The 26755-nt window shown below is 42.1% G+C and overlaps 2 protein-coding genes across 9 annotated transcripts in view; both read left to right on the top strand.

The window, feature by feature from the left end:
• Positions 1-4743, top strand: part of LOC110528801 (xin actin-binding repeat-containing protein 2) — a 49422-nt gene extending 44679 nt beyond the window's left edge. For 3 of the 4 annotated variants that reach the window (XM_036982838.1, XM_036982839.1, XM_036982841.1), the window contains 3 exons: positions 3110-3148; positions 4094-4227; positions 4325-4743. In XM_036982838.1, coding sequence (XP_036838733.1) covers positions 3110-3148; positions 4094-4188 — 134 coding nt within the window. In that variant the 3' untranslated portion in view covers positions 4189-4227; positions 4325-4743. The remainder of the gene's footprint in view (positions 1-3109; positions 3149-4093; positions 4228-4324) is intronic. The other variant, XM_036982840.1, reaches the window with a different exon arrangement.
• A 3016-nt stretch (positions 4744-7759) lies between these two features.
• LOC110527416 (beta-1,3-galactosyltransferase 1-like) overlaps positions 7760-26755 on the top strand; it is a 126179-nt gene continuing 107183 nt past the window's right edge. For all 5 annotated transcript variants that reach the window (XR_005052540.1, XR_005052541.1, XM_021608675.2 and 2 more), the window contains exon 1: positions 7760-8597. The gene's annotated coding sequence lies outside the window, so the exon portion shown is untranslated. The remainder of the gene's footprint in view (positions 8598-26755) is intronic.

The raw sequence follows: 26755 nt of genomic DNA, 5'->3' as shown, positions 1-26755 counted from the left end.
ATGAGGGGAGACTAATAAAGAGTGATGGTGTGTTTAACATATTTTTTGTGTGAAAGTAAAAAGCTATTAACAGTACCTTCAAATTCAGCATTAAAGTTTTGCATCTGCACTGTTTTTAATGATGCATTTCCCCTTTGTTGCTCTTCTTCTTTAGTCTTATCTGACAGACACTAACACTTCTAAAGCATAATGAATCTAATGGGTACTGGCAGTCTGTTTAGAATGCATTAAAACACAGCAAGAGAGCGCCTCATGATGTGCTTGTCTACAGGGGGGTGGTTTTGTTGATGCCTAAGATATAGAGCTGCTTTTGCAAAAAGCAGTGTTGGGAAGTTATGGATTCATGTTTTCATGCTTGGAGGAGGATACGGTTGTATATTTCTAATTATAAACTGGGTGGGTCGAGCCATAAATGCTGATTGGCTGATGGCCGTGGTATTTCAGACCGCATACCACAGGTATGACAAAATATTTATTTTTACTGCTCTAATTACGTTGGTAACCAGTTTATAATAGCAATAAGGCACCTCGGGGGCTGCGTAGTGCCTAAAAACAGCCCTTAGCCGTGGTATATTGGTCATATACCACACCTCCTCGGACCGTATGCTTAAGTATAGAATTAGCATGTATATTCCATAAAAAAAAGTAACAAGTTATATGATCATTCTGATTAGGATTTAAAGCTGCAATATGTAACTTTTTGGGGGACCTGACCAAAGTCACATAGAAATGTGAGTTATAGATCTGTCATTCTCATTGAAAGCAAGTCTAAGAAGCGGTAGATCTGTTCTGTCTGTGTTATTACAATGCTTCCATTTCTTAAGTTTCGTTTTTGAGTCTTTCACTTTTGGTTTTGTACACCATCTTCAAACAGCTGAAAATACAATATTTTTGGTTATGTAAAATATATTTCACAGCGGTTTAGATGGTACAATGATTCACTACACTAAATTCACTTGCTTTGTCACTAAAAATCAAATTAGGCGAACTATTCGAATTTTAGCAACCAGGAAATGGCGGCTCGATTTCTGCATAGTGTACCTTTAAATCTAAATTGAAATGATCTAAACATGAACTACAATTTATAATGGACTCATATAGTATAATATAAAGTCTTCATGAGCACTACATACAGTGGGGTCCTAAATTATTGACACCCTTAATAAATATGAGCAATAATGACTGATGACTAATAAACAATTAAAATACTGAGCTCATGTATATTGTATGTGACATTTTATAGGGAAATTATATTATTTTATACTAATACAATTGCTCAGAGAAAGAGATTTTATTGAATAAGTCACATACATAAAAATAAAAAAATCTTATATATAAAGTAGTCAAAAGTTGAGTTCCCATATTCCGAACACGTGACTCTACAAACTTGTTGGATGCATTTGCCTAATTACATAGTTTTGGTTGTGTTTCAGATTATTTTGTGGCCAATAGTAATGAATGGTAAATCATGTATTGTGTCATTTTGGATTCACTTTTAATGCAAATAAGAATAGAATGTGTTTCTAAACACTTCCACATTAATATGAATGCTACCATGGTTACGGATCATCCTGAATGAATCCTGAATAATGATGAGTGAGAAAGTTACAGAGGTTCAAAGATCGTACCCCCAAGACATGCTATCCTCTCACCATAACCAATAACGGGGAGGATAGCATGTCTTGGGGGTATGATCTTTGACCTTCTGTAACTTTCTCACTCATCATTATTCACAATTCATTCAAGATTATCTGTAATCCGTAGTCATTGCGTGCTAGGAATATGGGACCAAATACTAAACATTTGACTACTTTATTTATTTATTTAAGAATCTTTAGGTGTTTGTTTTTTGAGAAAAAAGTATTACTTGTTAAAACAAAATATATTTTTCTGAGCAATTGTATTAGTGTAAAACGATATAATAAAAAACATTTTTTTTAGCATACAATAGAGCTCAGCATTTGAATTCTGTATTTTATACAGTCATTATTGCTGATCTTTATCAAGGGTGTCGGAACCGACAGTAGATGTTTCACGAGTCACCTATAAAGCACTATATAGATGGTTAACATAACCGCTCCATATGTAGGGTGCACTGCTAAACGCATAACGCACTATGCTAATTCCCCCCAAAATCTGTGTTTATAAAGGGTGACATGACGAATGCTTATTGGTAGGGACCGGACGATACCAGTATCGCGATACACATTAGTATAATGTCAAGGAAACATAACTGAAAGCGGATTCAATTTCTTCAGGAAAACATCCTTTATGTTGGAAACAAACATCATTATGTCATCAACCAGTCACATGTGTTTATTGTCCAAGCTATAGCACACAATATTTTAAATACAGCAAATTTTTTAAGGACCAGCCATGTAAAAAAATATTGCAATATTGGTATCGTCACAGCCCTACTAGTTAGGAGGCAATTCTGATGGTGACATTACTTGTCTTCAGGAAAGCCCTCAACGAGGGCCTTAAAAGGGGATAGAAAGCAGACAACCGGTATTATAACACCTACCACCAAGTTACATCTTTCTCAGTGCCAATACATACCGATAGACACGTGGACCCAGTCACCACGTATAGTCATACACGCAAATGTTTGATTGGCATAGGTAGGCCACATGGTGTATGCTACAGATTTACTTTAATATTGCCTTGTTGTACATACCTTGCATGAAGAGGCCTCCATCTACGCCACAAAAAGCATTGCCGATCTGATGTCACACACCCTATCACACCTAAAGTAACCAATCATTCCCGATACTACCTTTATAATAGGGTAGATTCATTTAGATCACACTCACGACTACTTTGGGTAGTGCTTTGTCATACTTCCTTTAAAGTGACACACCTATTGACATTCATAACACACCTAAAAAGATCTTGCTGCATTGTGCTTGGTTAATTCCTATTGGAAACAATGCATCTGAATTACATTAGGTTAGCTATAGGAATCTTGGCTTTAGACATTCGTATAACAGAGATGCATGCTGAATAAGTGTGTTACAGGCCTCTGACATGTGGTCTCATACACTTACAGCTATTAACAGCCAAGTTAATTCTCCTGTTATTGACCTCTTCTTTTATCTGTTATAAACAGATCAAAGAAGACGCAGGAGAAGAGGTTTTGGAAAAGAAGGTAATCTGTTTTTTGAAAATTAATAGGAAACCCTTATACCCTTGAAATTAGCAAGGCTAAACGGCCTGAACAATACCTTGTTAGATAACTAGCTTAGCTATTATTTCAAAATACCCTACCCGCTAACTAGCCAAATAGAAATTCCACTAGGCTTGTTTTCTTCCAAATTATAGCTAGATAAAAAGTCCCGTTAATGTGTCTGGGTGAACAATTATGTTACAGGAGTGTTATTTTAACGTACAATCAGTATCGGAACCCGCAATCATCATCATTAACATACAATCATCATCATTAACATCAGCACAAACGCCATCTTTATGAGGCCTACTTAGCTTAGCTTGGTAACATCTGTGTGTCGGTGTGTGTTATGTCTGTCTTGGTTAACTCACATTTGGCAATGCAGCCTACTATACATAGGGAGATGCTCCCGAGTGGCGCAGCAGTCTAAGGCACTGCATCTCAGTGCTCGAGGCGTCCCTACAGACCCTGGTACGATCCCAGACTGTATCACAACCATCCGTGATCGGGAGACCCATAGGATGGCGCACAATTGGCACAGCGTTGTCTGGGTTAGGGGAGGGTTTTGCCGGGGTAGGCCGTAATTGTGAAACTCATTTGCCTGATTTGCCTAGTTAAAAATAAAGGTAAAAAAAAATGGTAGACTCTGTCACCTTTTCTACACCCTTTATAGAGTATGGAATTAACAGATTTGTGAAGCATCTGTGTAGTGCTTGGCAAGATGTTACTGTATGTAAGCTATATAAAGCCTTCATAATTTGTAGTTTGTTTCAAGTGGGAACATTTTTTTTTGTGATTTCATAAATTACTTACAGTCCAGTAGGTATCGTAATAATGACAAATTATTAACTAATAGTGTTGTCGCTTTGTTTGTTTTTACTGAAAAGGTCCATAAAATAAGGCACTAACGCCATCTTTCTCTTGCAGAAAATTCGAGTTCCAGAGTCCGAACTGTGTACGGTGTGTCGGAAGAGGGTGTATCCGATGGAGTGTCTGGTCGCAGACAAACACAATTTCCATAAAAGCTGCTTCCGCTGTGAGCACTGCAGTGGCAAACTAAGGTAAACCACAAACTTCGACTTATAACCCGTACAAATAATAACAACTATCTTATTTCAAATGTTGTGTCTGAATAGTTACAACATTTGTCTTTCTCAGCCTTGGCAACTACGCCTCTCTCCATGGACGAATGTACTGCAAGCCCCACTTCAAACAGCTGTTCAAGTCCAAAGGAAATTATGACGAAGGATTCGGACAGAAGCCTCACAAAGACCTTTGGAGTGCTAAAAATCAAGAGTATTCCATTGAAAATGAAAAGACTAAGCTAAAATCCCTGTCCCCTGAAAAACTAGATTCCACAAATTCCACAGCCAGGAGCAGTGTCAGTTCGACGAAGATAGAGGTACCACCTCCACAGGAAAAGGAAGTGAACAAATCACAGGATGAAAACAAAAAGCCCACTAGTAAGATTGCGGTTGTATGGCCCCCTCAGAATGATTCTCCCAAGAAAGTGTTCATGATGGAGGATGAGGTGAAGCTGGTTAAACCCTCATGGCCCCCCCAGGATAGCTCTCCACAGACTGACACCGATGCCTATAAAAGCCAGATCAATGAACCTTCTTTAAATGATAGCCCTGCTATAAAAACACAAAATTGTTCTCAAGAAACTGCATGGGAAAGTGCCGTTGTAAGTGTAGAAACTCCAGCAGAGAAGAAGGATTTGACCACCCCTGTAGACCTAGTAGAGGTAACAGAGAGTACTCCCACCCATGAACCCCCAAGAGACGGTGGCATAGAGGTAGCTGGGAAAGTGGAAGCCAATGTGGAAGTGACACGTGAGGTGAACGAGGAAGGAGCTGTGGAAAGTGGGAAGGTGACAGAGAAAGATGAAAAGGAAAGTGGAGAGAAGGTAGAGGATGTGAGAGTAAATGGGCATAGCGGGGAGGCTGAGGCAGAGAACCCTTATAAACAGGAGAAGGAGAAACCCGAGAAAGTAAATGGGAGTGAGGAGGTTAAGGTCAAGGTCACAGTGATAGATGGTGAGGCATCAGGTGAGCCAGCAGTAAATGCAAACTCCAACAACAACAATAACGGACTATTATTATTTGACCATGAACCAATGTTCAAAATGCTTGATGACTACAAAACGGAAGAAAGAGATTTAATACTTCAGTCCACAGAACCAGCGGCTGCCGAAAGCGATTTTAAGGAGGGCATATTCGGGGATGAAGAACTAAAATGGATGCCAACCGACGTTCTAGACATGGCACAGAGGGATGACGCTTTTGTGCCAATGGGTGCCAAATGTATGGAGGCCATAGACGACAGTCTAGATGAACATGTCTTCACAGAGGCGACTCAGAGTACATTTTCTTTTGAAGCGGAACCAAAGATTAGCACCTCTAGCTTCCTGGAGGACATTTTTGCTGGGCTCGATAACAGTTCCATCCTCCTGTCTGATTTCAAGTCTGACCTCTTCAGTGAGTCTGTCAGTGAGAGGCCCTTGGTGTCATCTCTGGACGACCTTTTGGATTTTGGAATGGAGTCAAGAGGAAACACAGATAAGCCCAAAGACGGGTGGAAAGGGGATGAACAGCTTGACAGCTTTGCCATGAAGGATGTCTGTGCACAGGGGGAAAGCAGCATGCTGTGGAAAGATGATTATGACTCGCTGTCAGTGGAGGAACAAATCAAGAGGAACAGATATTATGACGATGACGACAGTGACAACTCCTAAATCTGATAACATTTAATCCATATTTTCTAGCACTCAATTAGTTAATTCTGTCCTCATACAATCCCTAATTTCATTTCTGTCCGTGGAGAGAAGAATCAAGCTAATATCACAACTTCCCTATAACTATTTTTGTACTGTGTTTTGGCAATGATATCGATGCTCTTTATTACAATATCTTGATTTGATCTTGCTGTTTAAAAGCACCTGGTGTGCAGTTTTTAAAAATTATAAAGGGATTTTCTGTTTCATGTTTTTCTGTTTACATTGATTCTGATATTTTAAAATCATCAAAACAGAACCTATTCATATTTTGCAAAACATTCATTATAATTTCTTTCTACAGTATAATGGTTTTCGATTTGCTTGGTTTGTTGGAATGAATGTCTGTGAGGTTTAATCTTCTGAGTCTGATTAAAGATGATTTACCTTTCCTATTCTATTGTTTCTACATTAGTAATGTAGTTATTAATAAAGACATGTTTCTGGTACATTACATTTTAATCAGTGGGGGGAAGAGATACTAAGGTAAACATTGTGTGTAGAGGTGTAGTTTGGTCTACGGTCTGTATGGTTGGCCAGCTGTGATCTCTTAAGTTAGAGCCATATTGAATTTCCATTGAGGGAACCAGAGGGTTGTAGGAGGAATACAGACTTTAACATGTACAGTGCCTTCAGAAAAAATTCATACCCCTTGACTTATTCCACATTTTGTTGTATTACAGCCTGAATTCAATAAATATATATATATATATTTGTCTCACTCATCTACACACACTACCCCATAATGACAAAGTGAAAACATTGTTTTTAGAAATGTTTGCTAATTTATTGAAAATGAAGTACAAAAATATCTAATTTACATAAGTATTCATACCCCTGAGTCAATAAATGTTAGAATCACCTTTGGCAGTGATTACACCTGTGAGTCTTTTTGGGTAAGTCTCTAAGAGCTCTGTACACCTGGATTGTACAATATTTGCCCATTATTCTTTTTTAAATTATTCAAGCTCCATCAAGTTGATTGTTGATATTGCTAGACAGCCATTTATAAGTCTCGCCATAGATTTTCAAGCCGATTTAAGTCAAACTGTAACTAGGTCGCTCAGGAACATTCAATGACATCTTGGTAAGCAACTCCAGTGTAGATTTGGGCTTGAGTTTTTAGGTTATTGTCCTGCTGAATGGTGAATTTGTCTCCCAGTGTCTGTTGGAAAGCAAATTTAAACCGTTTTTTTCTCTAAGATTTTGCCTGAGTTTATAGATGTTTCTTTTTAGATATTCTAGATATTCTGTTTATGTTTATCCTAAAATGCTCTATAGTCCTTGCCGATGACAAGCATACCCATTACATGATGCAGCCACCAGCATGCTAGCATGCTTGAAAATATGAAGAGTGTTACTCAGTGATGTGTTGTGTTGGATTTGCACCAAACATAGCGCTTTGTATTCAGGACAAAAAGTTTTAAAAATGTCAAATTTTTTTGCAGTATTACTTTAGTGCCTTATTGAAAACAGGATGTTTTGGAATATGTTTTATTCTGTACAGACTTCCTTCTTTTCATCATTTAGGTTAGTATTGCGGAGTAACTACAATGTTGTTGATCCATCCTCAGTTTTCTCATATCACAACCATTAAACTCTGTCACTGTTTTAAAATCACCATTGGTCTCATGGTGAAATCCTTCCTCTCCGGCAACTGAGTTAGGAAGGACGCCTGTGACTTTGTAATGACTGGGTGTATCGATACACCACCCAAAGCCTGATTAATAACTTCACCGTACACAAAGGGATATTCAGCGTCTGTTTACACATCTACCAAATCGGTGCCCTTCTTTGCAAAGCATTTAAAAACCTCCCTGGTCTTTGTGGTTGAATCTGTGCTTGAAATTCACTACTTGATTGAGGGACCTTAAAGATAATTGTATGTGTCAGGGTACAGAGATGGGGTAGTCATTCAAAAATCATGCTACCCACTACTATTGAACACGGAATGAGTCCATGCAACTTCTTAAAGAGATTTGTTAAGCACATTTTACATTCTGAACTTATTAAGGCTTGCCATAACGAAGGGGTTGAATACTTGACTAACATTTCAGCTTCACATTTTTTATTGATTGCAAAACGTTTCTACAGGCAAAATTCCACTTTGACATTATGGTATATCAATTTTAATATTCAGGCTGTAACACAACAAAATGTGGAAAATGTTAAGGGGTGTGAATACTTTCTGAAGGCACTTTAGGGCTCTGTCACCCTAACATAGCATGGCCTCACTGTGAAGTCGAGTCATGAGTTAATTTAGCCTAAAACTGTCTAATTCCAATTGTCTGTTATGAGTAGCATCATATCCATGCAAACTCTACAAAAATACACATTAGCCTACCTCAAACTTCTCAGCTTCTGCAGTGCAATTCCTTGAAGCCTTCGGTCATGCATTGCAAATGTGTTTAGTGGCAATGTCAGTCAACCTTGCTAAAGAAAGTAGAGTCCTCACTTCCAGACAGATTGATTGGCTACTATTCATTTCGCAAATAATCCTGATTGGACAGCTCTCTTGTCTGCTGCAGTACCGCATACAGTCACTATCACGTCTCCCCCACTCCTTTCTTGCGGTGAGATCAGATGCAGAGCCCAGCGCAGGACGGACACAGTTTCAGCACCTCTTGTCTTGGTGGGATGTAGACAACTAGACCGGTAGGTTCAAATGCTTTGTAAACTGAATCCTATTGCTGCTATTTGTGTTTGTCCAGTGGCTACAGCCCGTAACAGTTTAGTGAACACTTGGTACAAGCTTTCGTCGTCATTCAGCCTTTTTATTTCGTGCATGCGACTACTTTGTGGTTAGATTATAATTTGTTTTGTAGTGACAGTGCAAACCATTCGGTCGCTGCTTCTTTGTGTTCAGAAATGCATCGTCGTTCGCTATTGTCCTACTGGCTTTGCCCTCTGATGCACCGTCCGGGACTCCAAAGGAATGTTCTGTATTGAAGAGTGCGTCTCACATTAGCAGTGATGCTGCGATGTTTTGTGGTCCAGAATTGTCGGCAGATTTGATGTAAACTACGGCTTTGATGCAAAGCGATCCAAATAGCTATAAGTTGAAACCCTTGTATTGCTGCGCTTGAAGTTAATTGCGCAAGGCTAGCCTACATGTTAATGTCATTTTGAACTTCATGTCATATTGTTGTTTGTTGATATAGTCTATCATACTGAGCACATGCCTCGGGAACAAGTCCACTAGCACTTACTGTATGTCATCCACATACTACAGGGCGTTCAGCATAGGGACATACATTAATATACAACTACTCTTTTAAATACCACACATCCGCTATACTAACAGGATATTTTACTCAGAATCTCCCTCATCAAATGGGAACCTATAAGCCTAGGGAGGCAAGGATTCATCGTATTCAAAGCATAAACATGAATTATGAATGGTTTCTTAATATCGACTTTGCATAGGCAAAATATATAAAAGTATATTCACTTTTTACGTATTGATGTTCATATTACTTTTTGGTGATAGCATCTGTTTTTTGACATGATGGTGCACCAGCCACATCACACTATTGAGATGAAAATGTAATTGCTATACTTGAAAAAATCATAGGGGAGGAGAGGATGAACAGTGTTGATAGAGGCATCTGTTTGCAGTAAGTAGGTTCAATGCACTTGTTCTACTACAATGACCTTGCACATACAAAGCCAATAACTGCATGTGGACAACAAATGTTACATACCCAACAGTCGGTCGTTGATTTGTTTACTGTCCAGGACTAGAGTATCACCACTGTTTACCATTTAGGTGTAGTATACACAAGCATGACAACGTAAATCAAAGCAAGACTGAACCTCCTCCTTTTATAGAACTGTTGATTGTAGCCAATAGGGCATAGTGACCATTTAAGCTGCAGCGTCTTGTCATTCTGTGAACAGTGTGTCTAAACCTCGGGAAATCTATTGGCAGAGACTTATTCTGACAGAGCCTTTGTGGGGCGAAACGCCATAGATCTCACGCCGTAGGCTTTTTCACTGTGCGACTGATCCTCTTTTGGAATTACACTGCTGCTTGAACTTGCTACATTAATACTTTTCACACACTTGCTTGTCAGAAAGTAATGCTGTAGCAAGAAGTATAGTCCGTCTTGTGTAAGCGCAGCCTCTCTCTGTCTCTCGACCTTACAGTGCCTGGTCGCTAATTCTCCTGGTCCTGCCAAAATTCCCTCATTTAAACCTGCGAATGTTCTGGCATCCTACCAGTAACTGATATTTTATGGGTGAAAAAAAATGTCCCATTTCATTTCAAACATCCTCAGTGCCCCTTTTATCTAATTTGACAAGAAAGGCAGCAGTTGAATCTCAATTAAACAATGACATATCAAAACGGGTATCTTAGACAGATGGAAGCTTTAAATGAGGAGAACAATGAAGGTTGTGGAAGAGAAGAGAGAGAGGAGGGGTCTTTATATGTACAAGGGATTGAGATGCTGAATTGGTTTGATCCATCTAAACACTGTCATATTGACTGATCTCAATAAAATCACACTCCTCACAATTGCCTATTCTTCTCTACTGCATTGAAAGATTACGGTTCCTTCAATAGAAATCATGGGCTATAATCAAAGCGAAAGCGTCTTGTTTCTCCTGGCTGTACCCTACAGAGTCTATGTTCACGTTTGCATTACCTTAGATATAGATCGATAGTAAGCCAATACAGAATGTAGCCGTGTGCTGTCAGCAGGCCGTGCATCGGTCAAGTGTAATAGGAACCCAATAAAAGCCTTGGATGCACTTTATCTTACGTTAACAGCGGTGGTCGACGGGAAGCAACGATTTGCCTTAAGGAAACATCCTGTGCATTTTTTTAGAAGCACTGATTCCCGTCAAATCTATTGCAATATTGAACGTGTACCGATCCAGGTCATATCACAAACCCTCTTATCTATAAATAGCTACTCATCTTTTACCGTCATGTCCCGTTGACACTGGCGAGGAGAAGCTCCACTGTACCCTGTGTATTAACTCGCTGAGGGGCATTTGATTGCGTGTTTATGGCCCTTCTCTCCACTGGCTACTTGCTTAAGATTCATTGTATGCCTTGTTCCATTCGTGTAGGGAACATGTGGGTCTACATCAAGGATGTATTTGACTTGAGAAATTGATCCTTTGAAATAAACACTTCAGAACAATGCAACAGTGTACCGCCACAGTTCTAATGGAATGGAATATTGAATGCTCTTTTAGCCACAGGGATAATAAAATATCCAAGTGCTACATATTCTTAATTACACTTGTGTGCTGTGGTGGAATGATATTTATAAGAATCTACAAGGTTAATAGTTAATTCAGGAGATAAACACTATGTGACAGTGATGGATGGCATCGATAAGAGAGCAATATAAATGTGGATTGCAAAATAGCATATTACGCTGTTCCCAGGTCATGTGCACTTCAGCGTTTGTTTGTTTTCTTTCATATCAAAACAATTTAAAAGGAAAATCTGTGTCGCGGTAAACTTTTTTAGTTTATTTTTAACTCAGGGGAGTATTTCTGTCTTTCAAGTCTAGCCGGCCTGAGCTTGTCAAATGCCTATCTTCTTTTGTCCAAACAGAGTCCGCTTGAAACAGCTGCCATTTTATTAACACCCTGTGGATGTGTGTATATTGGGTCAGTATTTGGGATTGTTTTAGTTGAAGGCCTTTTAAAAGCCTGCTATATGGCAGGTTGGTTTAGTAAGGGGCCTAGCAAGAGCATAAACTCTCCCTGTAAAGTGTCTTCTGCTGTTTACAATAAATACAGTTTACACCTTACATATGAATTAATATGACCTAGAGTGTCATATATTTTACTATTCTATTCCTGTCCCCATAGGAGAAACCTTTTTGGTTCCAGGTAGAACTCTTTTGGGAAACCAACAGGGCTCTACCTGGAACCAAAAAGGTTTCTTCAAAGTGTTCTCCTATGTGTACAGCTGGAGAACCATTTTAGGTTCTAGATAGCACCTTTTTATCTAAGACTTTACCTGTAGTCTGTTGGCTATATATTATTTGTGTGACCACGTTTTTGTGGGACTATATTCTACCTAAAGCAATAGTTCACTTGTTTTACCAAAATACTCTATGTGTTTCTGCTGGTAATGTCAATTGTGTTGGTATAGCATGCATAAAAGGCACTAGTCTTGTTTGTGTGTGGTACCGTATGTTTGTGTGTGGTACCGTATGTTTGTGTGTGGGACCGTATGTTTGTGTGTGGTACCGTATGTTTGTGTATGGTACCGTATGTCTGTGTGTGGTACCGTATGTTTGTGTGTGGTATGAACCACTGTACAGCTATAATACAATTCCTCACATTTCCATTAGTGATTTTCATTCTCCAAGCGTCTCCAACGTTTTCATGCTGATGTGATTTGACCTGTGCTGTCCTCCTCTATACAGAGTCACTAACAAATGCAACTGTACATTTCATCCGTCTCACTCAATGCTCGGCCTTGATCATCTTTGTCATTGCCATCCAGAGTTTTTTGGATCGCTAGATAATCCCTTTAGCTATGACAGTCACACATGGCTCCCATCCTGCTTGTGCTTTCCAAGGCCCAAATGTGACAGCAGCACACAGTCAGTCAACCACAGTGACACCATTTTAATGTTTGATTTGATTTGACTCATGCATAAAATAGGCGAGCTAGATACATTTGTTGATGTTTAGCAGACACTCTTATCCAGAGCGACTTACAGTAAGCAGTTAGTGCATACAATTCCGTACTGGTCCCCCGTGGAAATCAAACCCACAACCCTGGCGTTGTATGCCCCATGCTCTACCAACTGAGCCACAAAGGACCACAACACTGTGTTGTATACCAAAGTGCATGCAACACCAGTGATTAGGAAGGTACAAAGTCAAATTGATTGTGTTGTACAGTATGTGAATGGTTGTTTTATCAGTGATTTAAGCAAAGCCAAGCTATAGACACAAGCATTGTCCACCATATTTGTTTACAAGAATGGCAAATGGCCCTGTATGGCAAACACAGCGTTGTTATCCTCCGTAAGCATTCTAATGGCAGACGTCCACATTCATTCTCTGTGAAACAATTGAATAGCGTGTGATGTGATGTGAACGTGTCGGAGCGGAGCCAAGCGGCTGTCACGCCAAAAATCACAAACACATCCGAGGTTGATGAGGTGAGCTACCGCCATCTGAAGAATTGTGAGCAATGTGATGTCTATTGAACGCAGCTACATAAACTCAGTCCATTAGCTTTCCCAATATAATCCAACGGCTGATTATGTGGGGGAGCTAAACTGTAAACTTGCAGTTGCAGTCTTCCTTTAAGTGCTTTAGACAGTATGCGAGGACCTTTAGGACAAAGGTTCCTCTTTAACACGTCCTTGGAGCTCGTAGAGCTGGTATCACGGTGCTCGGCAGCCAATCTGGGACAAGAGATAAAGAGGAGGCAAATGCACCACGATTCCACCACATTAGCAGCATCAGCAGCCGCAGCCCACTTTGTTTTCTGCAGCCCTGCCTCCACCACAGCTGGGACTGAACAACGACTCTGGTCCGTGCTCTGCGGTGTCGGTGTGTGGATCTACAGTACATGAGCAGCCTACAGAGCATAGGCCACCACACCACTGTTGGCTGTGGGAAGGGAAGAGCTCCAAGCTCTGAGAGTTTCTCATGGGTCTCAGATATAATTTGGTTCTGCTGAAGGGCCTTTGTTGGTTTGCCAAACTGGCCACTGGAGGCGGACGGCTCCCAGCTCCCCTGGTCAAGTGGATGATTGGATTTGCGCTGCAGTAGTCATACAAGAGAGGGGCTTCAGGGGAACGAGCGGTCCCCTTGCTGCCTACTTGTGTTAAACTTTGGCAAGTGCCCTTTTTCCAACAATAGTAGTTGTTGAATCTGCTCCTATATTTCCATTATGTAGAAGCTGTTATGTCCCACCTATACCACATACATTATGTCTCTGGTCCGGTGCCATTTAGAAGGGGGAGGGGGTCAGGCTCAGTGCGCCATTAGAACCATTTAAGCTCTTAATTGTTGTTTTTTTACCCTCCTAGAACACAGCACGACTCCAAACTCATGATGGGCCTGGGTTAGAGGTTGAGAGACTGAGAGAAAGGGAGGATGAGGAAGAGGAGGCTTGGTCCATACATGTAACTTTGCATATCTGAAGCCATGTACAGACCACGATAGCCCCCAGATGTCACATTGAAGGATTATGGCTTGTTGGAAGGACATGCTACATTTAGATGGGACAAGGTAACCCACATTGTTCATTCTAGTCTGTTTCCACGCTGTGAGTCTGTGAACAAAACAATATTACAGCTCAGTGGACTACAATGTTTCATTTGAATACTGATGTGTTCACTCCAATAGGCTATGCACTACACAGGAGGTTGGTGGCACCTTTATTGGAAGGGACGGGCAAGTGGCAATGGCTAGAGCGGAATAGGTGGAAAGGTATCAACAACATCAAACACATGGGTTCTTTGTGTTTGATGCCATTCCATTCGCTCCGTTTCCAGACATTATTATGAGCCGTAGTCCCCTCAGCAGCCTCCACCGATGCACTATTCTGATTGTTTATACGGTATATAGAATGGTGTAGACCTAACAGTATTTTTCTTGCAAACAGTAATTAGATACAGACCACGCATGTTTCAGTTTTCCTCTGAGATCTGCATGTCAATTTGACATTTGCCTTCCTCTCAGAATTATGGCTCTCAAATTGATTTTGAAGGGAGGCAGGTTTAATATGGAACTGTCTGATCCCTGGCTTATCCCCCGATGGTCACATGACCTACTAGTACTAGGGGATTTAAACACTCTATGAATCAGAGGTGCTCTTTAAAGGCTTTGACTGACTTTGAAATGAACCAAAAAATTGAAGATCACTTAAAAAAAAAACACACATTGACTCATCTCATTTGCTCCACTAGACTCCACTAGACCAGTCTTCTGTGAGAAAGAAAATGAATAAAATATTCATTAGGGATCCCCATTAGTTCCTACCAAGGCAGCAGCTACTCTTGCTGGGGTCCCAACACATTAAGGCACTTACATCACACATAAAACAAAAGATAAAACAGTACATCATAAAACATTACATATCTACAATACAAAAGGCGTAACCATGTCCAGTGGAGCCGTGGCCTCCCTGATTAACCCTGACCCTAATGGTCGGCTATCCAAAGAATGCACTGGGAAAGGCTGATCAACCTGAACAAGAGGGATCCCTAGACTAGAAGCAAAACCACGGTCAATAAAATCTACTAGCGCCTTACCCTGGGAATGAGGGGCCAAACTCAGGAAAAGCAATCAACACATACATGTGAGCAACAGGGGACTCTGGGTGAGTCTGGTGCCTACTCACCTGGGGTGCCCGAACAGTGCCCTGCCCGTCGTCTCGACTCCCAGAAAAGCTCCTCCTGCACCGGTCAGCGGTGTGCCCCCACCAACAACATCTGGCGCAGGAAAGAGCTCCTCCTCCTGTCGCCCTTGTTGCAGCACTTCCGAGCTCCATAGGTGTTGGAGCAGAGGTGCTGGGGGATGAAACGGACAAAGCCCGATCCGGACATCCGCTGGTGGCCAGCAAGTTGTCCAGCCGAATAGACCACTAGCTGGTCCAAGGTGATGGTGGTATCTCTACAGGCTAGTTCCCTACGGACGTCCTCACGCAAACTACACCTATAGTGATCGATCAAGGCCCTGTCATTCCATCCAGCACCGGTAGGCCAAGGTCCGGAACTCCAGGGCGAAGTCCTGCGCGCCCCTTGTCTCCTGCCTGAGATGAAACAGACTTTCACCCGCCGCTCGGCCCTCCGGTGGGTGGTCGAACACTGCCGAAAGCGGCGGGGGAACTCTGGGTAGTGGTCCCTTGCCGAGTCTCCATCATTCCAGACCACTCCAGGGCCTTGTCTGAGAGGCAGGAGACTCTCCCAAAAAACTGCAAATGCATCCAACAAGTTCCAACAAGAATGACAAGCTTAATGTAATCATTGCGGGCTAGGAATATGGGACCAAATACTAACATTTTGCATACTTGAATACACTTACATTTACGTGAATTTGTCAAAATGCTTATGATTTTTTTTGTCATCAGGTGAAAATACTATTATATACTATACTATATACACATGCTGTGACCTCATTAAATATTTGATCTCAAATCCAAAATGCTTGAGTATAGAGCTAAATTGTGTGTATTTACTGTCCCCTGGGAATTGTGGGAAAGAATATCTATGACTTAAGGATGAAGGAATGCTCTGTTATCCCTCCTGAGGGGAATTTGAAATCAATTGTGTGCACTACATACATTATTGTCCTTTAATTCGTAGTTGTTTTGTTTTTGTTTAATCATGTGGTGCTACTGTACATATAGAGGTCACCGTTTTCACAGTTTATTCTTGACGAGACCCCCAGTACTGTAGGCATTTGAACAGGGATGTTGAATGTATTGCACTTTGTAGTTTAACAAGGTTTTAAAGAACATCATCTGTTGCAGTCAAAAATAGTAAATCGACCTGACTTGTACTTCAACTGTAATCCAAATATTTGGATTTAGCCATTTCTTAGCAAAGCATCTGTCTCCTTAAGTCCTTATTTTCCTTTCGCAGGCTACACAAAATGTCATTGCTTCATGATAGGGGCGCTGTGATGTGTTGCACACAGTATCATCTCTCATTTGTTGAGCCCATGCATATTTCATGATGCAGTTGATTACAGTTTCTGGATGATGTTTGTATTTAATAAGCACAGGGCCTTGGATGGGATGATCTCACACAAGGGAAGATACTGGATTATGTTTTGAGTATACGTATTATACATCATGATTACCACGAGTCGGTAATACTCCAGCAATTTTTTCAGATGTTTATCAGATGCTATGAATTAACTTATGAAAGCAGGAATTCTATTGAATCTGTTCAATGCAACAAGGCTTGCTTCCGTGACACACATTGCTCCCTTGGCCCTTTCCGGGCACCGAAGACGTGGATGTTGATTAAGGCAGCCTTCCGCACCTCTCTGATTCAAAGGGGTTGGGTTAAATGTGGAAGACACATTTCAGTTGAATGCATTCAGTTGTTTAACTGACTAGGTATCCCCCTTTCCTTTTCCTTTCTCACTTTGTCCTGTGTACATTTCACCTTGCTGTCAACTGACCCAGGACCAGTTTATGCATCAGGAGTGGTGTAAAATACTTAAGAAAAAATACTTGAAAGTCCTACTTAAGTAGTTATTTTTGGTACCTGTACTTTACTATTTTCATTTTTGATAACTATTACTTTTACTCCACTACATTCCTAAAGAAATAATGTATGTTTTTCCGTGACACCCAAAAGTACAACATTCGGAATGCTTAACAGGACAGGAAATGGTCCAATTCACACACTTATCAAGAGAACATCCCTGGTCATCCCTACTGGCTCTGATCTGGGAGTGTTGGAGTGTACCTTTGACTGTCCGTAAATAAAATAAAAATGCAAGAAAATTGCACCATTTGGATTGCCAAATAGAAGTAATTTCAAATGATTTATACATTTACTTCTACTTTTGATACTTAAGTATATTTTTGCAATTCAACTTAAACTCAAGTATGACAATTGGGTACTTTTTCCACCACTGTACATCAGTACATGAAGCCATTGAGTCTTTCCCGAAACTGAAATATGTGATGAGCCTCCTTTTGATTAAATCTTTGACAGCAAACTCCTTGATCTTCATATAATACTGATTTAATCTCATTGTGCTTAGGAGCATCTGCCAGCGACCCAGAACATTGGGAAGGGATGGAGTGATTATGATGAGTGATCTGATAACTCCACATGATGGAGAATAAACCAAGCTTAGACTTCAGATGCACATCAATCTCTTTATATTGGCTTGTAGCGAAATATACTTCTGTTCACTGTGCTTATCACATCGCCTTAGCAAAGAATAATTTTAAAAAATGTGAATAAATTGTGCCATCTGGAATATTCTTTCCTGACATATTCCCAAGCATCTAGCGATGTGTGTCCAAATAACCAATCTCTTATAAATGTTGTTGATAGTTATCATTAGTCTTGATCTACTAAGTTAAAATTTCTATTTTTCATGTCTCCTGACCCTTCCAGCTAAATTAAGATGAGCTCATGATTAAGGCTGTGGCGGTCACAAAATTTAGTCAGCCGGTGATTGTCAAGCAAATAACTGTCGGTCTCACGGTAATTGACTGTTAATTACCATAAACACATTTAGCATCTCCTGGCTTCCACACAGCCCGACACCTCGAATCCAGGACTTCACGGACCGAGTACGCCGGACCTCCCTCAATGTCCAGAGGTGGAGGCGGGGCGTCACTGGGTCCAGCCTCAGCACCACTGGCCTGAGGAGAGACACATGAAAAGTCAGGTTAATGCGGTAATCAGCAGGGAGTTGCAAACGGTACCTTACCTCATTAACCCTCCTCGGGACTTTAAATGGCCCCTCAAACCACGGGCTCAGCTTCCTGCAGGGCAGGCGGAGGGGCAAGTTCTGGGTGGAGAGCTAGACCTGGTCGCCTTGACAGAAAACAAGCGCCTCACTGCGGAGGTGGGCATCCCTAGCCAAGGTGGGCCACCAGTACTTCTCAGTCAGGCAGGCGATGATACAGCTTATCCCAGGATGACCCGACACAGGCGCTGTGTGTGCACAGGTAAGGAGACGGTCCCGCACACCCGTGCGATTCTCCGGGCACCTCTTCGCTGCCCTGATGTACTCCAGGTTGTGGTCGTCCGTCCACACCAGGAAAGGGTGTTTGGACCTCTCCAGCCAGTGCCTCTACGCCTTCAGAGCCTTCTTGACCACCAAGATTTCCCAGTGACCAGAGCCGACTCGTTCCATCCGGTGGAGGCTGCGATGGTCCGGAACTCACAGGCGAACTCCGAGGCGGTCCTAGATCTCTGGCGTAATCGGAGTAGGCGCTCACCCCCCTCTCGGCCCTCCACAGGATGATCAAACACAGAGTGGAAGAGGAAGCGCTCGTAGGACTCAACCTCGGGTCCCGACCATTTCCCAGAACGCTGCACCACAGTCCAGGGCCCGTCCGGGCAGTCCCGAGATGATGGTGGCAACCCAGTCTCTCCCAGAGACAGCCTCGGTGTGGAGAATGAGGTACAGGTAGCATTGCAGAAGGAATCCCTTGCATCTCGCTGGCGCACCTTCAAAGCGCTCCGGGAGGGACGGGTATTCCGCGGACCGGCTCAGATAGGATGGAGGCAGGTAGTGGTTGTGTGGGGCCTTGTGCCGGAACTAGTCCTAGAGACTGGAGGGACTGCACATTCCCCTCCAAACGCAGGATGGTTTCCAGCATGCTGTCCATGGCGCTGCCGAGTCTGGAGAGACTGTCCTCGTGATGCTGGACTGTCTCTACGATGGTCGCCAGCTCGGCAGCGCTATTTTTGACTACTTTTACTTTTACACCACTACATACATTCCTTAAGAAAATATTGTACTTTTTACTCCATACATTTTCCTTGACACCCAAAAGTACTCGTTGCATTTTGAATGCTTAGCAGGACAGGAAAATAGTAATTTTCACACTTATCTACAGAACATCCCTGGTCAATAGGGGCAGCGGGAAAGAATACATGTCATCTATGCTCTATTTTAGAGTGGATGGAGGACACTTTTCCTGTGGTTCATTTTCATGCCTATAGAAATGTTGCGCAACATGAGCTCATGGGCTCTCATGAAGTGTTTGATTAGATTTTCAAATACATTTGCATTGATGTCAGGGTGATTAGAGGGACAATGGAGTACTGAGTACCAGGTAAGCAAGTTTACTAATGACCATCGGCAGCATCAGAGCTTGGAGAAGCCTAATTGCCGTGGCTAAACAGTGTGGCGGTAATACGGTCAACGCAACAGCCCTACTCATGGTCATTCATTGTTTCTGTCAATTCTTATTTATCTCTTGTACTGCTCTTAGCCTCCTGCTTAAATTGCCAGTGCTGAGAGTAGCAGTATATCCGTATCCCAAACCTGTAACTTTTGACAGTGTTCCATCCACCATCATGCAACATATCTCAACTTTAATTCACCATCTGTTCCTCTTGGACATTTTACCACAAGCCATTTACCACTGTGCTACTCTTCACCATTGTTCAACGATAATGAATCATCCATTATTGACCCCGTACTCTGCCAACAGAGTAGTGGATGTCAGCCCAAATGGAAAAAGTGTTATGAATATCTGCTATTCATTTGTTGGGCATTTCAGTTTGGGGCATTAAAGACTGGCAGCGGTTGGAGAGAGATCAAAAGAACGGAGGCTACATGCAATCATTTTGTCTTGTAAAAAAGACACCGTCAAGGATGCATGCATCACTCTTCCCAGCGAAACATCAACTGAGAGCCATTAAGCGCACCACCAGTACTTTACAGCCCATGTCTGCTCTGCAGTGTTGATCACAGCTCTGAATCAAAGATGTGGCGGCCACACTGTGATTCTTATAACCACAGAACCAATGGGTTCTGCTGTTTAAAGCCAAACATACAGCTATATTATCCGACATTTAGTTTTTTTTGCTTTGTGCTCAACACTTAGATGTTTGATTGTACCTTTCTCTATGAAACTCTCTCCTAGAATTGTTCTCTCTTTTGGGGCATCTTCTTTTCATTATAGACTATCATTACTGTTGATGAGGTTTAGTGAGACAAAGTAACTCATTGCCTGGCTAGCAAAATAGAAAGGAATTGAGGGTAACACCTTACCCAGCGTCATAACACGTTATGACATGGTCATAACCATGTCATAATATGTCATAACAGCAGACATAACCTGTCATAATATGGTCATAACACTGTCATGACGCATATATTTAGACTTGTTGTGACATATATTGTGTCATTAAATGGCTGGTTATGACACTTACATAAGAGTGTCAAAACCCACAAAATCCTACCACACACGGAAAAACATTCCATTACACCATAATTTACCCGTCAACAGTATGTTTATGTTATATAACATTTTCTGAAATTGACCATATTAAATTATCATTGTAATTGCACACACATTTATGTGAGACATGCAACTACCCCAATGCTCTGTTGCTGATTACTGGGATGAATGCAGGAGCAGGACAAGTCTCCCTCTTTTTGACTGATAACTGACATAATGGCATGGCCATGATAGGTCTATCTGGATTATATGATTATGATGATCATAATGCTTCTTGACAGTGTTATAATGTGTATTTTCTTAGTCCAAGTAAAGCGATACAGGATGGTCATAATGCTTCTTGTCATAAAATGTATTTTCTACCAGTTATTTAAAATATGATGGGGAAAAAACATGACTGTAAATAATGAATTACAACAACAAGGGATTTAAGAAACAAACTTTAAAACAAAAGGAAACTTCTCGGCAAGGAAAAAACACATTTGAATAAAATTGGGGTTTGACACTCTTATGTCGGTGTCATAACCAGCCATAAAATAAGGCGATATATGTCCCAACAGATGTAAATATACGTGACATGACAGCTTTATGACCATTTTATGACAGGTTATGACAAGTTATGTCAGCTGTTATGACGTATTTTGACACGATTATGTGTTATGGCGCTGTGTGTCAAGTGTTACCGAATTGAGAAATATTACAGTCTAAGGGCATCGTCCTTTGTGGTTTCTAATTCATATTGGAGGTGGAAATGTAATGGATCTCCAAGAGTCATAAGTCATTTGTAGGTGCATTGTAGGAAAATAATGAGAAATATTTTCACTGCAAGAATGAATCGCTTTCAGTCACAGTTGGAGTTTTTTTACAGAGCAGCCTCGGTACAGTAAAGTCAAACCAGATTTGAGAAATACATTTTTCTCCGCTGGTAGCTAGGCTACAGTATATTCATCACCATTGAGCAAGCGCTCAATGTTCCAAGAGATTGGCATAGTAGTCTGTGAGACACAGAGACCAGATGGTTTGCAGGCCAGGCTCCTCCACCATCTTCCCCGCTGTGATATCGAGTGCTGTGATTTATTGGGGGTGAAAACCGGAGCAGTCTACAGATAAAAGCAATAACTCTGTGCTTCCGGTTGGTGCCGGGCCTAGCTGGCAAGCAACCGACAAGCAACCGACTGTCTTTTTTTCTTTTTTCCTCACAAACCCAAACGTGTCTGGGCCGCCGTTGTATTCTCGCGCCTTGCCGTGCTCAAAGTTTATCATTACGGCCCCTGTAGATGGCTTATTACCGTGTCCTCCAGCGTTCGCCTGTCTGAAAGGCCTCCCAGGAACAGATTAGCGATCCAATAACGGTGGAAAAATCCACCTCAGCAGCAGCAGGTGCTCCCCTGAGTGAATGCTGATGAGGCTGCTACCATGCAGAGCGGGTAGGCCCCGGAGCGAGACGGAGGATGAGACGTAGGAAAGGAAGGGTGACAGCAGGTGGCCAGCCCTGCCGGTTCTGTTTACCTGTGTCTCAGCTGGTGCATGCTATCGAACAGGGATGGTCAACTGGACCCCACTTTGGACCCCAGCGCAGCTGGACCCCACCGCAGACCAATAATTTAAAAAAAATAATAATATTTTTTATTTGGAACTCAGTCGGGGTCTCAACTTGCTGTTGAGAGTTAGAATAATAGAATATCCAATATGCAATTTCAAAAATTGGTTGTGCATCAGCAGTCACTCAATTAGCCCATGTCATCTAAAACAAATGAGATTGGTAAATGAGTCTAGCTGCCAACTATCTAAACTTGTAGTAAGCATGGTCCTATTACCGCCCGGGGTGGGGCCCATTGATCATCAGATATCATATTAAAAACTGCAAACATGATGAGCTCCGTTTTTTTGTGGACCCCCCATCCCTGCTATAGAAGATAGGGAAAACATGTTCCCTTACGTGAAGAGGAATAGCACATCTCCCACACCGATGACGTATTGCATGTATGGCAACTCTGGCCACAGTTATCAAGTTACAGTTATCACTTATCAAGTCAACTCTAATGTAGCGTTGCCAGCCTCGTAAAAGGCCAGCAGAAGCAAAGTCTACTGTATCTTCTGTAAGACAATAATATTCAGTCTACAATATGAAGCAGGAACCAACAGAAACCATTAGAGCTTTTTTTTTTTTATGAATATTTGTATGTATCTTCTGATAGTAAAAGAAAGTTTGATTAAATTATGAATATACACGTTCAGTATATTTATCACACAGTAAATAAGTAATAGATACACTTTGTACACACGGCAATAAAATATGCTCCTCAACCTTCAAAACCTGGCAAAATTGACATGGAGGCATATGGATAAGACAGTTGGCCGATGTAGTCAAATCACTTTCTGTAGCAGAGGAAGTTCATCATCTCCTCACAGTCCCTAATTCCCCAGTACTCTTCTTCTTTGGCCAGGGTCCCACAGTGGTAACTGCCTGGGCACTGGGGCAGCTTTCCCCCGGTCCCTAACCCTGCCTGGTACTCCAGAGCATCCCCGTTCACCCACAGCCAGTAGCCGGCATGGAAGCGCAGGCCCGTCCACACGTGGTCCGTCTGGGCCCCCTTCATCTTGCTCTGGGCCTGGAGCTGCTCTGTCTCAGAGAGTAGGCTGGGGAGGTCTGTGTGGTGATTCCTGCAGTGCTTCAGAGCCTCCAACCACGTCTTATTCTCCTGAACCAGGATCAGCTCACTCTCCCCTCCATAGCAGAGAAAAGTGTGTTTATTATTGCATGATGTGTCAATCCATACATTATCAAGCACATTGGCGCAGGTCTCAGATTTACCTTTGTTTGGTTCTTTTTTTCCCCAAAGCCTGAACTCTGAGTCCTCCCCTCCTGACCACTTCCACCCAATTGGGTCATTGTTATCTCTGTACAGACCAATCCACATCACCTTGGTCGTTTCTTTAATGTTGAAGACCAGCTCTGCCTCTTCCTGGTTGCTGATGAATGCCAGGTCAGTGTAGTGCTCTCGGCAGTACTGTTGAGCACCGTGCCAGGTCAATATTTTATCCACATGGTAGTACTTTTTGCTGGTCAGCCCAGAGGCCACTGCACACAGAGCAGTGATGAGGAGCCCAGTGAAGCTGCTCTTCCTCTGCATGATGATCAGTCAGTGTGGTGTGGAGCTGAACTGACCCTGCTGTTGCTCTTCTACCTGCTCCATCTACCTGGCCACACCCACCTGGAACACCGGGCCCACCAATCATAGGGCTTCCTTTTCTCACCTGAGCATCCCATTACTCTTTGTGCCCCCCACCCTCTCTCTGCTCTTACCTCTAACCCTGAACATTAGATACATCTCCACTTTCCCTCTCAGGCAAATAATAACCATGCAAAACTCCTCACTCCCTCAGAGCAAAATAGAAGGCTGGACAGGGCTGCATTCCAACATGAATTGGCTGATCCACATGTTTTCACCAAGGTCCTGTGTCTTGTACTGTACAGGGTACTTCACCCTGCCTTCAGACCTGCTGTTGCATTGTTGTATTAATTTTACAGTGATATTATTGTCCGCCACAATGAAATCGTGAAGGGGACTGTGGATCTGTCTCCTTCTGTTAGTACATTAGTACGTTCATGCGATAGTCACACGTAATATCTCAGACAGCACTGGCCTGATTTTGACGAAACCTGGGTGAATGATGCGTCTTGCCATAGAGATCCGGCATTTACAAAATTACACTGTTTGGCAAGTTGGTATCGCTATAACAAGTGATTGAAAATTATATCTTTGAAATGTCATGCCCCTCAACCTGTTTGAGGTCATACTTCGGTACATAGGTCTCTCTCATCACAAGGAACACATTTGCCTCAGGGACCAATAAGGTCCGCCATGATGGATTTTCTGCCACTTTGAAGTTTGTGAAAAACACTTAAAAAACGACTTCTCTGGCACCGAATGACCGATCTGCACGAAACTACGGACAAAGCTCTCTCAGCTGAATACTTTCCAGACTAATACCTACACCAACATGGCTGCTATTGGCCAATATACGTTCACATGGGTGTGTGTGTGTAACAAAATGTGTACACACTGTCAAGCCTCAACATCGAACACATGGTGGCGCTATAACAGGCACATGTTTATATCTCTTGAGCTGTTTGTCTCACAGTGATGCAATTTGGCCCACATGCTCAGGGATATGAGTATAGCTAATCCACACAATAACTCAGACATCACTAGCCTGATTTTGACAAAACTTGGGTGAATGATGCGTCTTGCCATAAAGATCTGTACTTTACAAAATTACACTGATTGGCCAAAGGGGGGTACTGCATCATTCGTGGTACTGCATCATTCACATGTTTACCGTTGCCTTTTTATTTAGTTGGCTTATGTTGGTACTAGGAGCCCGAGGGTGTGTCGTTATAGGACAGTGTGGGCGATGGGATGAGAAGGAGAAAACAGATGATAAATATTCTTGTTGAATGTACAGCAGCCTGGCGTTGAGGTTATTGTTTCATAACTCCCCAGTTGTGAGAGGTTGGTTTTATTCCAGGGACTTGGAAATGTGGTTGATTCGGGGAAAATGCAGGATGGGGTGAGCAACCTCACACAATGTGAAGCGTTTTGAGAGTCGAACATTTTCTGTATATGTGCAATCCGTTGTTGTCATCATCATTATTAGTGGACCTTTATGATCCTGATGCAAGGGAAACATCTACAAAATATCTATTGAACCTGGCTGAATATCAGCTATAGGCCTAATTTCAGATGATTTTATTGGTTGTTAATGGTGATTATGACATGATAATAATCAGAGGGCATTCTGACCTCAACAATGGAGTTGTGTTGCCTAAACCCACCTGTCTTGGCAGTGTACCTTTTTAAGCAAATCAGTATCATTAGTAGACTCCGTTCACCTGCACAGAGACAGCAGGCAAATCATAGCTCTGCTTCCCTAACAAATCAGCCCTGCTCCAGAGTGAAAATCAGACCTTAGGCAAAAAAAAACATTTGAATATATCCAATGCTTCCAGTTTCCAACAGTGACATTTTCTGACGCATGGACAACTCTTTTTGTCATTTACCTCCCGTGATCATAATGGCCATTTGAATTGAATTGAATTGGTCCCAGGCCTGGTTATGACGCCGTTACCGTACAAGTCATTTCCTGTCTTTCATGGTGACCCTGGCTGATGGAGAAGTGGAGGAGCAGCGCTGTAAGCCTCCAGGGACGTGTTTGTCCCCTGTGTTCCCTGACAGGCACAACGTGTAAACACACACGCGCACGTGACTCTAAACAGACAGTCTTCTAGTGTCTGTTCATTTCATGAGAAAACACGGAGGCCTGGGTCTGTGAAATTGAAAAACCACACAAAACACAGACAGATCTCATTTAAAGCGGCTTGATATCTCGCCGTGAAAGCTGTTGGGGTTTATATGTGGAGGACGGCGACGCTTGGAGGGTTGGGTGTTATAGGCCCATTGTGTTCCACAGAAGAAAGCCCTTCATGTTTTTGTTTTGTTTACCACTTTTCTTTTGTCCACGCCTCTTTTATAGTGGGACCTTTTGTTAAGGCTATGATGTCATAGATGGAACAATAGCCCGAGAGAAAGACTGCGGCAGATGGCGATGTTAATGTTGTGTTGTGATATTTGTTCTTAGGAAGGGACTTTTCAGAACACTCACTCACAGGTCACCCGGCCATAGCCTGAGACCTTCTCCTGCATGGGTGGGGGTTACTTCAATAAAAAACATGTCTTTCTTCCTGTATCTACTCCAATGGAAGCACTCCTGTTTTGGAGGTTGTCACGTTCTGACCATAGTTCTTTTGTGTTTTCCTTGTTTTAGTGTTGGTCAGGACATGAGCTGGGTGGGCATTCTATGTTGTGTGTCTAGTTTGTACATTTCTATGTATGGCCTGATATGGTTCTCAATCAGA

This window comes from Oncorhynchus mykiss, chromosome 7, assembly GCF_013265735.2.
Source record: "Oncorhynchus mykiss isolate Arlee chromosome 7, USDA_OmykA_1.1, whole genome shotgun sequence".
NCBI lineage: Eukaryota > Metazoa > Chordata > Actinopteri > Salmoniformes > Salmonidae > Oncorhynchus > Oncorhynchus mykiss.
Note: the sequence above shows the minus strand (reverse complement) of the source record. Positions and strands in the feature narration are given on the sequence as shown.